General features: G+C 43.3%; 1 protein-coding gene across 1 annotated transcript; it reads left to right on the forward strand.

The window, feature by feature from the left end:
• Positions 1-3,772: 3,772 nt before the first annotated feature.
• On the forward strand, positions 3,773-4,624 carry kctd12b (potassium channel tetramerisation domain containing 12b; the record flags this gene model as incomplete). The annotated part of the gene is made up of 1 exon (XM_083891522.1): positions 3,773-4,624. The coding sequence occupies one exon, from the start codon at positions 3,773-3,775 to the stop codon at positions 4,622-4,624; it is 852 nt and encodes a 283-aa protein (XP_083747648.1).
• Between the last annotated feature and the right edge of the window lie 8,291 nt (positions 4,625-12,915).

A 12,915-nucleotide genomic window follows, 5' to 3' on the forward strand; every position in this document is an offset into this window, starting at 1 on the left:
CTTTTTACACTGCTTGTCCTCTTCTGTGTAAAATAATCAACTGTACATGACATCTTTAAGGCTTAGTCAGCAATTAAGATGTGGTTTCTGCACAGCTGTATTTTGCTGAGGTGGTGTCGATTGTTGCTATGTATCACATGGACCATTCCTTTATTCTTGTAGCTGATGATATAGTATTTCATGGACTGCATCTCAGTTTTTTAGGTCTTGAAGCAAAATGTTAATATATGTATGTTGTTAGCCAGCCACCTAAACCTCAGTAACTGCTCCCAGGAGACAGCTATTGGGCTTCAGTGGTCATGACATTTATTCACTTACTAATGATGCAGTCCAAGCCTTTTCAGGCCGTTTTCAGCAAGAACATAACTCTAGCTCTGTTCAGTTCAAGTTGTCAGGACAGTGAGCCGGCATGTGCCCTGAAGCTGAGGAAAAGCTAAATAGGACTCATCCATCATTCGTTTGATCTTTACCCTTGTGCTTTTCCTCCCCTGTCAAAATGACTGCTCATAAAGAGAGTCAGTGCACACTCTACACACTGTGGTCTTCAAAATATCTTTGGAAAGGTGATTGTCTTAAAAGATAGTTGACAACAGCGGTGTTCTTATAAAGTGTCCCAGTGAACCATTACAGTGACAGCTCTTGGGACTACTTTTTCTTATTTTCTAGAAGGGGGGAAAACCCCTTATGTTCAAAGTTATTTATTACAGCCATATCTTGCCTTTGTAAGCGAACGTGTGATTTGAAGTCATTTTCCAAGTGCATAAATTGACGAGGTGACTTTTTTTCCACAGTCATATTCTTAAACCTAAAGGTGAGAAGGGAAAGATGAATAGGAGAGACATTTATGAAAGCTGTATCCATTATGTATATTTTATAGAGCGGCTGTGATTGACCCGTCTGCGTCAGGAAGAAAGTAGAGTCAACAGATACGAGAGAAGAAGTTTGTAGCATTAATCTTGCTGTGAGGGTGACGTGGTCTTTTCTGGCTTAATTTCCACCTTAGTTGGAATAATGTGTTGGAACAGCTGCGTTGTCAACTCTCAATGACATCAACGCAATGTAGTAGAAAAAAATATAATATATAGAATGTCACATCTCACTTCGGATGTCTTGTTTCACTTCCATGTCACCTGTCATGAAAGATGTATGCGATCTCATGCTTGGGGGGGAAATGAGGCTGTGCAGATGGTTTCACACGGACACCACGCAGACACCTGAGAGAAAAACGATGCAAAAGCCTGTTCCTTTCTGTTGATCCAACGCAGCGCCTCATAAATCACTTATTGGTGCAGCTGTCAGCACAAACCGCTGAGGACGCAGAGATCAATATGCAGACGCGTCCATAAAATCCACACTAAGTAACCTCTCTTTTTCTCCCTGCATAATCCAAGGTTTCACTACACACTTGTACACTCATTGTTTTCCTCTCAACTCAAGTACATTCCTCGCCGAGTTACGACGAGCCACTATCTTTCTCCCATGGGATCAGGCCTTTGTCAAATCACAGGAACATCGAATGCTCTTTTTTCTTCTTTTCTTTCTTTTATCTCGACACAAACAAACACACACACACACACACACACACACACACACACACACACACACACACACACACACAGAGTCACCTAACAACCTCTAAAGGACATCACGGATGATGGGAATTGACAGATAATCCGGCCATTGCAGAAGGTCAAACTAATTTATTAGATGTAGTCATTTTGCCCACACCTCTGAGGATCAATGGTCTCTGGTGTGGATGTGATTAGAGTGATTAAACTGCTGGTGAGCAGGGATTTAAGAGTCAGTGAGTGAAAGAGGGGGGCAATCGGTCATTCGTGATAATCATAGCAATTTAATCAGTTTAAATCAGTGGCACTTTGTTAAAAAGTTCTATTTATATAACGCTTCAGTATCTTCTGTGCATATTATTTTGGATATTAAACGTTGGACTGTGCACGATTCTGCTATGTCAAGCACATTAATGTCCAATTAATAGCATCTTCCCTCTCCATCTACAACCCAAGTTTTATAACGCTGCAAGCCATCTGGAGACTGCAGGCCCTCAGGGAAATCTGCACCATGACAAGATTGTTCACGACTCATATGTGTTCACACAAGTGTGCTCTTTCACATCTGATCGAGCTCATTCTGCGGCTTCTTTTCCATAAGTGGAGTCTGATTTGTTTTGCCGCGTGTCAGTCATAAACAAACTTCCACTCCCAGGTCCCATTATTTTTTTAATAGACTCATTCATGGCTTCCATTCATGTCTCATATGGAGAAATGTATCTCCACGGCAACAGAGCCAGCTCTTTTGCATCCTGAAGACCCAATGTGATGATGTCACAAACTCATCTACATGGTGGTGAGCACAGAGGAGGCAACATCCTCCTCCTGCAGCAGATTCACGTGAAAGCAGTGGGGAAAGTGGGAGACAATCACCGTGACAGTGATGAGATGTGTGATCCCAATCAGAAGAAGATCCCAATCGCTTTCCCCTGAGTCTTCACTAGATGTCGCTGTTATCCCACCTTTAGGCTGCAGTGAACCTGTGTAAATGATCCCAAAAATGCAAGCAATAAAATTAAACGCAGAGCACATTTGGTAAGTCAGTGGCTGGGTTTTTAATAAGACTCCACATAAAACACACACAGAACTGGGCAGTGGCGTCTGTTTGGTTTTTTTTTTCTTCTGCTTTTCACTGTTTATTTCATCAAGACATCACATTGACAGATAATGAATGGATGTCTGATGGGACCACGTTTAATTTACTGTTATCTTCAGATAACATGGTGTATTTATAAAATACACCATGGGATTTCAAAAGACATAAATATTGATTTCTTTATTTAATTAATTGAATGATTGCTGGCTTATCTATTAATCAAATTGGGAGCAAATCTGTTATAAGTAACACTTAATTTCCCCTTATTACTCTGGCTTCTTTAAGAAAATTCAATAAATGATCAGCTCATTTATAAAGCCCCCTGAGGGCAGCAGGGTATTTTAACCTGGATCACAGCAGAGACGAGTCACGGGGAGTGGGCGTGGCCAAGTGGGGATGAATAATGCCTCATCCCCGGTTACGTTGCAGCAGAGTTACAGTGTGACAGCAGATAGAAGAGCGCACAGACCGAGCAGCTGCAGCCGATGGAAAGGTTGGACATCTGTTTATTCGCCTCGCTCGTGTCTCTGTTACATCTGGAAGATTGTCTTCATCTCGTGGCTCTTCGTCAGCGGGACGCCCACGGAGCGCACCAACTATGGATTGCTTAATTGAAGTTGGGCCACCTGATCCTGTTTGCGTCAGGACAAACGAGCGACATTAGAGCGAGAGAAGTTGTCCAAGACGCCCGTGCGAAATCCTTCATTTCCTGGTCAGAGACCTGGTGCGAGGAGCGGATCTTTTATCCTCAGGATACACAGCGCACCATCCGTTTGCGCGTAAAAGGACCTGGACACTCCGTTCAACGCATGACTGAAATACCCCGTGCTGTGATTGAGTAATTATGAGGAAAAACTGTTGTTAGAATAGAGAGTGCGCATGTTTGGATGACTGGTTCCTCTCTGGCTCTGGTGTGAGTGGAGGACAGCTTTGATTGCGCCGCATACCAGTTGTGCGTTAAAGATTAGCATCCAAGTCATCCACCACGAGAGGACCTGCAGTCACAGGCCTGATCGGCCACTGTGACACGGTTTGTTTAAAACTTTGACTGCAGCAAAGAGAGTTTTTAAAGCTGCAGCCAAGTTCACCGGTGAAGTAAGAGTGAGCTATGGCTTTACCAGACAGTGGCATATCTGGGGAGGAAGTGCCCTTCCCAGAGATTATAGAGCTTAATGTTGGAGGCCAGGTGTACATAACCCGCTTCTCTACCCTCACAAGTGTGCCAGAGTCTCTGCTGTGGGAGATGTTCAGTCGGAAGTCAGCCAAGGGACTGGCCAGGGACACCAAGGGGCGCTTCTTTGTGGACCGTGATGGTTTCCTGTTCCGCTACATCTTGGACTACATGCGGGACCAGCAGCTGGTTCTTCCAGACCACTTCCCCGAGCGCGGGCGTCTGCAGAGGGAGGCTGAGTTCTTCAATCTGCCAGAGCTTGTCAAGCAGCTGGCGCCCAAAATCAGCAAGCAGAACTCACTGGGTGACGAGGGATGCCAGAGCGACCCAGAGGACTCCTCGCCTGGGATTGACTCGGCCCGTAACCTTAGCTCCCTCGGTGCTGCTGCTGCTGCCTGTGCCAGCCTGGTCCCCAGTGCCATGGATGGAAAACGGTCCGGGTTCATCACTATTGGGTACAGAGGCTCGTACACTTTAGGCCGCGACAGCCACACCGATGCCAAATTCCGCCGGGTGGCGAGAATCATGGTGTGCGGGAAGACCTCCCTGGCCAAAGAGGTATTTGGAGAGACACTTAATGAGAGCCGTGACCCTGACCGCCCTCCTGAGCGATACACATCCCGCTACTATCTTAAGTTCACCTTTCTGGAGCAGGCTTTTGACAAGCTGGCAGATGCAGGTTTCCACATGGTGGCCTGTAACTCCACGGGAACCTGCGCCTTTGCCCATGAGCAAACTGACGACAAGATCTGGACCAGCTACACTGAATATGTGTTCTACCGTGAGTGAGGCTTTGTTCTCCCGGTCCTCCACCTTGTCTCCAAGTGCCCCCTCCCCTCCAGCCTCCAGCCGCCCTGTCTCTCTCTCTCTCTCTCTCTGTCTTTGATGGCTCCTGCACCAGTAGATGTACCATAGATGTTGTTGCCCTTCCATCACTCTCTGCAGCACCCAGCTTTTTCCCCACCCGTGAACAGTCCACAGCAGCTGTCTCTGACTCTTCATAGCTCCTTTGCGGCTCCAGACTGCACCCTTCACCCTCAAGTCACCCCAAATCCACCTCCGCCCTCTCATCCTCAGGTCCAGCTTTTGCCTTACTATGTGGTTCCACCTATAGTTTGTAGATCCTCAACCTGAGTTACCCCACAGCCTCTTCCTGCAGAGACAGATACCTTCAACGTACTGTTTCCCTTTTGTACTCTATATATTGCATCTGCCTTGGTGAAGCACAATATTCTATCCAAGAGCTAGTTGTGTCAAAAAAAAAAGTGCCCCAGTGTGTCTGTATGACTATTGTACTAGTCCTAAAGTCATAAGGAAAAGGGCTTCAAAGAGTGGCCATGATGTTCAGTGCTATACTTTTCCTGCTTACTCGAGCAGATTGGACTCTCTTCTGCTCCTCTGAATTAAATTACCACATAATTGGACTTCTTATCAGCCTTGAGGGATGTGAGCAGCCCAAACACAAGAAAGAAGTGTAACACACGAAATCTAATTTCCTTCACTTTTTATTAAATGTGTCCAGTACCATGTGTATAGGGAATGTGCCATACAGTAGTTTCTCTCTTCAGTTGTCATGATTGAATGTGGGCTGATATAATGCAGCCACAAGCACAGTGGGGGAAGATGATGCGTTGAACCTTTTATTTTAAAATGTGTGTGTGCGTGTTTTTCAAGAAGACACTGGTTTGTTGGCAAACGATGAAGCAACAGGCTTTCATAAAGAAAAAAGAAAAAAAAAATCACATTTCAAAAGGCCTCATATCGACTGGCAGAAAAAGAGGGTTGCGACGTGAATTGTGTGTATTGATTGTATAAAGGAGCTTTCAGTATTTTAATCACCAGTGCTGGGAGTGTAAAGAGATTGAAGGTGATGAATCACTCGCAGCACACTGCTCTGTTTTGTCATCATTGTGTTGTTTTGACATTTCTTTGCTCAATTATTCAATAGCGTTTTTTTTGTTTCTCATAGTGAAGCACCTCTTGGAACAGTCCACGATGTTGTTTCCATAAAAACAAAAAAAACGTGGTAGTAATTTTTTTTTAGCAGACCATGCCTTCAGTGTTCTGTAAACGATAATGTTATTCTTAATACTCGGTTCAGTATTAGTTGAAGCTGTTGCTTATTTGACGATAACTCTCAGTGACTGTGAGTAATTGCCCATGGGAGATGGTAGGATTAAGCTGTAGCCAGCCAAAGCCCATTGTTTTTACAACACTGTAGCAAAGGGGCATCGTGGAGGGGGCTGTTTATAATGTGCAGGTGTAACTTAAATTATAAAAGAGCAATTTTTTTGTGTCCATAGTTACAGCCTCAGGTCTGGTCTGTACATTCTTTACCTCGGACTCAAACTGAAGGAACTTTAATCCAACACAAGATCCAGCTGGTGAAATTAAAATGCAGATAGAGTTAGAAAACGTAGATGATTTATTTTATTTTTTTTCAAACCTGAGCGATCAAGTGTCTACTTGTAGTCTTGGCAGAGACAGTGACAGTAAATGTATACTGAAATGTCCAGAAACCGCAATGTTGTTTTCAGTGTGATGTGTGCTGTTGACATCCGAGTCAATATGTTAGTCCTGCAGCAGTGTGTCACTGCAGGCGTAGACGACACTGAAATTTAAACAAAAAAAAGAAGAAGAAGTGTTCAGCGAAAAAAGCAAATCGATTTGTCAAATAAAGGATGTTTTCTTCCTATTTGGGTTGTGCTTTCCATTTCTAAATGGCATCCCGCTCAAACTGTGAGGAAAATGGTGCAATAAAGCAGATTACAATTTTAATTTCCAGTCACAATATGACTCAGTCAAAAGAAACAATACAAAAATCTCAATATTTCCCATTAAAATAAATGCCCTTGAACTCTACTTCATATTAAATGTTCATCATTCTACCCTCAGGCACCATGCCTTTTCCTCCCATCTGCTTTACCACATTTTTGTTCTCTTTTTTCCCTCCCTCAGCCTGGACTTGTATCAAGCAGTTGACCAGAATACAGAGCCAGAATAGAAATGAGGGCATGCAGAGATAACAGGCTCCTTAAAAGCAGATTACAAAACCTTTATTTTGTTGGCAATAATTGACCCAATTACTTTGTCTATTAAGAATCTTGAAGCAGAATGGACATAAAATTCAGCACTGCAGCTGTTCTGTGCACACTTCAATTTCAACAATTTGAAATGATTTTTTGTCTGTTTTCAATAAAACGCCCACAGATAAAACTGAAGAGACAAAATTAAGTGCATAATTTGCTCTTGAGCAACAGCCATAATTATGTTTTATGGTTATGCAGTTGACCCAGTCACGGTACCTGACGATAATCACTGGCTAATTGCTTTAGTATAAGACCTCTATACCTGATCTCAGTTTGACCTAGATGCACGCATAGTTAACGATTGTCACACAAAATGTTAAAAAAAATGTATGTCGCTGTTTTCCTGGAAAACAGGGGATTGTGTTTTTGTTTTTTTTAGCCTGGAGTTCATGACAAATCATGGGAGATGGAGACAGTACAGTGTCTGCAGTATCCCTCCCTGCCCTAAAACAAACACGCAGTTCCTCCGTCACTGTCCTCCGCCTCCCTGCTGCAACACGAGAAGTGCCAAGGTCAGTTATTAGCACAGGCGTGGAGAGAGATTCGCCTCATGTGTGAAATTTCAGGCGTCAGTGTCCCAAACTGTTCTTTCCATCTTTGCATTTGTGAGTTGCCTCAAGACTCAACATTCAACAGTAGATGTGTGAGACGTGTAGACGCTGAGCGGCAGCAGCAGCAGCAGAGAGGTCCACAGGCCTCATGCTGTCGTGACAAACTTCCACTGTAATGCAGTGTTGTGAAAGTTATGCTATATAAGAAGCAGGTACGCTTGTTATATCCAAAATGTCGCAATATTTGTTTTAAAAAATCCAAAGATGCATTTGACAGACCTGCTCATTATACTACCCAAAATCTACTCAATTATACATATTTTCATGTTCCGACCAGAATATTCGAGGTATGCAAATCATAATTGATCTCCTGCCAATAAAGTCGAGGGCAATCAGAATTCACCCTGAGAGCACAAGCCTGTTCTCACTGAGCACATTGCCTCAAGGCCATGATTTGACCAATAATCCTTATTGTCACTGTAGGCGACTCTTGTGCGGCAGCTTGCCTTGGCCTGTTCTCCTTTCCTCTCCTAGAATGATCCCCTTGTCTCGTAGCCAGCTGGGTCATCACTTCCCCTATTTGGGGAAAAAGAGAAGGACAAGAAGAGAGGAGAATAAGAGCAGATATAGGAAAAAGGGATTGTACAATGGGGCAAGATAGGAAGTAACCTTTTCTGATAAGGTTTTGAGAGCGGCACGGCACTGGGCCATTCTGCAACGCGATATGTTCCTTAGTGGCCTGTCAGCTCTGCAACAGTCACACAGAGATTGAGTTACAACAGAGCCACAGGACGACTCAGCGTGGTCAGGGTTTAATATTGATTCATAGTTAGATTACAATCAACAAAGAAAGGGGGGGAAAACTGCAAGAAACAGTGTTCTCTGTCTCGTATTTGTGAATCATACGCTGTGCTTTTACACTCACTGCAACCGGCTCAGGTTCCCGACTGCTTCCTCTTCCGTGAATATACCGACCATATGCTTCATGACAAGACACAGAGCTGCGATGACTCATTTCTTTCTCCACCTCAGACTGTGTATACGATCAACAATGTCTTGTTGCTGCCCGTTAATCTTTATTGTGCACATTCAGGCTGAAGCCTTCTGCAGTTCTTGTTTATGTCTCATATACTTTGACACCATTTTTGGATCTCGTGTGTGTGTGTGTGTGTGTGCGTGCTTGCTTTATGTTCGGAGACCAGGTGGGATGAGACTCTGCGTGTTGGGTGGGTCAGTGCTTAGTTGATATATAGGGGAGGGCCCTCCCTGTCTGACAAAAACGCTGAGCTGGCAGTTGGCATCACTGAGCGTGCACCAACACAAACACAAACACAGCGGGACTCGTGCACAGAGGGAGGGAAGTTGCTAGGAGAAGATGTGCAACAGCCCTCCTGTGTGAGCCTAATGAGTTGGAGCTGCGAGGTTTCAGACGCGACTGCCTGCCTTCTTTTTCCCCTCGTCTTTGTGATCAGTTAAAATACATTAGCAGGCAAACAAGCCATTTACCCCCCTCATCTTCTCTTGGCAGCAATAAACCAATGTCCGTGCTAATATAGAGGAGCATCATCGCTGCTAATTACCTGGGAGAAATGTCAGCCATTAAGTGTGTGTGTGTGATGTGGAGAAAGCATCCATGAGCTCTAGGCCCACTACTAATTTCCTCATTGACATATGACATAACTTGCCACTTTATTAGGTACGCAGGACTTAATAAACACCTAATAAAGTGGCATGTTTATGTGTGTGTCGAGGAAACCTGATATTTACCCTGGGGAAAAGCTCTAGCCAAATATTGGAATATTAAATATTTAAGAGTTTATTATACTTAATTAATTGGTCTTTTCTTTATGTGATGCACTATTATACTACAATACTGTTAATGCACATCAGTAAAGTGTGACCTGCTGCAAGAAAACAAAACACTTAGCTATTTAATCTCTTAAGAGACACTGAATATACAGTCACTGACCACTTTCTTGGCGTCTGTGTGGAGTTTGCATGTTCTCCCCGTGTGCGCACGTGGACTTTCTCCATGTTCTCATGCAGAGGTTAATTGGATTGACTGTAGGTGAGAATGTGAGAGTGAATGGTTGTGTCGACTCCTGCCTTCTTTTGCTCTCTGAAGCGAGGGGGAGTGAGTGATCGCTTTATCAGGTGCACAGTGCACCAAATAATGTGGCAGGGGTGGCACCCAGTGTGAGTTTGGAGATTGTTTTCTTCATAGATTGGTGGTAACAAGTGGCTCCTGTTGCCATTCTATCCTCTCCAAACAATCAGACCATTCTACCGTGACCTCTGGCATGACCTCTGAGTAAGGCACTTTCACTCAGAGAACTGCTGCTCACTGGATATTTCCTATTTTTAGATCATTCTCTGTAAACCCTATAGATGTCTGTGTGTTCAAATCCCACCAGATCAGCAGTTTCTGAAATAGTCGAGAGACGAGTCCATGTGGCACCTTCCATGAAACCGTCCAAGGTCACTGAAATCACCTTTCTTCTTAGTTGTTGCGTTCTTGGCTTGAACTTCAGCAGGTCATCTTGTCTGATCACAGAATTTGTATAAAATTTGCAGATGTCATCTGCAACCGGGCTCTTATAAGACAATAGCTGATCACATGCCCACTCATATGAGCCTGTGCTATTTTCCTCCAAATACTGCAGACATACTGTAATTTACAACATTTAAAGGTGCATTATGCAATAAATCTAAAGCAACTGACCATAAAATCCTCCTAATATGTCACAGAGACTCAGGAATAATGTTCATATAACAAACTGAACTCACCAACAACAGTTACCACTAGTACAGCCAAAATATTTGCATTTAAAAAAAATATTTTGCAGACTGCAAATCATGTTTATGTTTTGAAATCATTTTTTGGCATGTGGCGCCACCTACCGCCGTCTACCAATCATTGCAGTCAGTAGAGTCTCAGTTGCTGAGCAACCACGGGTTGCCAGTTACTTTACAGAAAACGAAACCCAAAAGACTTTGGTATTTTGATTTGAATGTAGTAACTGTTTTTGGCCACATTCTTACATATGGCAACTTTAAAATATCTGCTATTGAAGGAGACCTGAAACCAGCGATGTAGACATTATGTCCTGAGCAAACGTCCACTGAAGTTATTCATAAAGAGAGAAGTAGTCTGAAATAGTGGCTGGTGGCGAACTACTGATTCCATCCTACTTCCTGTGCTTCACTTTTCAAACCAGAAGAATCTTTTTATATGGAGTATTGTGTGAATATACATGAGCAGAGAGCTTTCACTTGTTTTGTTCATTTTCACACGAGTGTGAGCTTAGGCCTCACAGTGCTGAGGCTTGTACTCAATGACGGTGCACCCACGCTGCCATGTAAGCCCCGCAATGCACATAGTACAGTAGCTCTGGCCCGGGGCATCTTTATCTTATTGTGTGTTGGGTTATTTATAGCGAGCCAGGCATTGAGCCAGATGTGTAACTTCAGTCCGCTGCTCTATCCTGCAGCATTGGGCACACATGCTTTGCTGCATCTCCTCCTCCTGCTCACACACGTCCCCAACAGAGAACAGCTGTCTCAAAACATATTGAGTCCCTGAACTCCAGGGGGAATTTGTCATGCAAGGTCATTGTCGGGAGGATCCACAGAAGCTGCTTTATCATAGTCCAAGAAGTCTGCTCAAACTCCAAAAAGTTTGAGCAGGCTCGGTCACCGTTTGTCCACATTATTGTGTTTTTTTCCCCTCATTAATCTCTCCCTCATTGCCTCTTTAGTGTTCATCTTTATTCCACACAGTCTTTTCTCTTTTAATCCCCAAAGACACAGAAAGAATAACTGACTCTCATCAGCGAGAGAGGGATGTGTGGAAACAAGAGCAAGAGTAGGCTGGGAATGAGGGAGCATGAAATTAGTTAGAGAGTGAGTCAGAGGGTCTGGAGTGAAGTTGTGGGATTGGATCGGGAAGAAGTGGAAATTAATTAGACCAAGTTCCAAAAAGTCCTCGTATACAGATTATGTCGAGATCGCATGTGAGGAAACGAGGAGAGAAGCGGCAACAGTTTGAAAGAGAGAGAAAAACTCTGTTTCTGTGTGGTGGATTGGGCAAACTGAGAGGGGAAGTTGTGACATTAACTGACAGGAAGTGACTGTTATTACCATTTTGTCCTCAAAACCAAAGTGTTTTTAAAAAAATGAGTTATGTTTTTGTAGTTAATGTCAATAAGGACAGGAACTGTTTGGCTGTATTTTTTTTTTGCAACTCTGCATCAAGGTGACATCGTCTCATAGTCCATATATAAATGATGCTTTACTGCAGTTTAATATTCTCAGCCACTGAGCTTTTCGTTTCTAACGTTTCTTTGCAGACAACTTAAGTCTCAAGATGGAAACTTAGGGTGAATTCCAATTCCTTGCTTAACCCTCAATCTTAACCCTCAATCTCAAAAATGCGCGCTCCCTCTAGTGCAAGTGCTTTCCTGATTCTCAGAAAAATTAAGTTGAGGGGCGAGTTTAAGGGCTGAATCGCCCTCAATATTGAGATTTTCTGAGACCACTCTTGGGAGCAAGGGCTACCCAGAATGCATTGCGTGTTTTGACATAACAAAGATGTCGCCAAAAGCAGCGAAACGAGTACGCTACAAATTAAGTATTTTCTTTGTTAATAGAGATATAAAAAATATGAAAACCATTGTATTATCTTAGTTTAGGCCCATATTATGGATTACTGACGTCATTGTTGCGTAATATTAATTTTTATTTTACGATCTTTTGTCAATAGCCGGCCGGTGCGCACACGCAATCTTTTGCTATCGTTTACTTTTCAATAAGCCGTGGTGTGTGGTAACTGTCAGCTGAATATGTCCGTGGTTGTGGTTTTTGTATGATTATCATCTTATAACTAACTGACAACCTAATAACTTGACTGACAAATGGATCGTAATAAATAATGTGTTCTTCTTCTTCTTTTTTGGAGTTGACAGACTGGACGCAGCTTTCGCGTTATTCTGCCCCCCGCAGTCTGAAGACGTATCTGCATTTAAGGGGTGTCCCATTTCTAAGTGACAAAATAACCCTCAACACTTGGTTTTGAGGGTTAAAGATTAAGGGTTGAGCTTGAGGGTTAAGATAGGAATTGGAATTGGCCCTTACTTCACTGTGATCAGTCTTAGTTGCAGGCAATCAATCATTGACTGCGGGAATAAATTGAAAACCCAGCAGCATGATTGTTTCCTCAGTTGAGTTCTCACATAAAGTCACTAAAATGAATGCTGTGCTAAGACGTAGACTGTGCATCATGTCCATTAGGAAGGGAGTCGGGGAAGTCAGTCAGTGAGAAAAATCTTGCCTTAAGCGGTGAGTTGTAAACCTGACTGTCGGTGCTGTTGTTAGACTGGGATTCACCTCGGCCATCTGGAGACTCTGGCTCTAATCTGCCTCTCTAATTATCAGTAATCTG

This window comes from Microchirus variegatus (assembly GCF_963457635.1).
Source record: "Microchirus variegatus genome assembly, chromosome: 6".
Lineage (NCBI taxonomy): Eukaryota > Metazoa > Chordata > Actinopteri > Pleuronectiformes > Soleidae > Microchirus > Microchirus variegatus.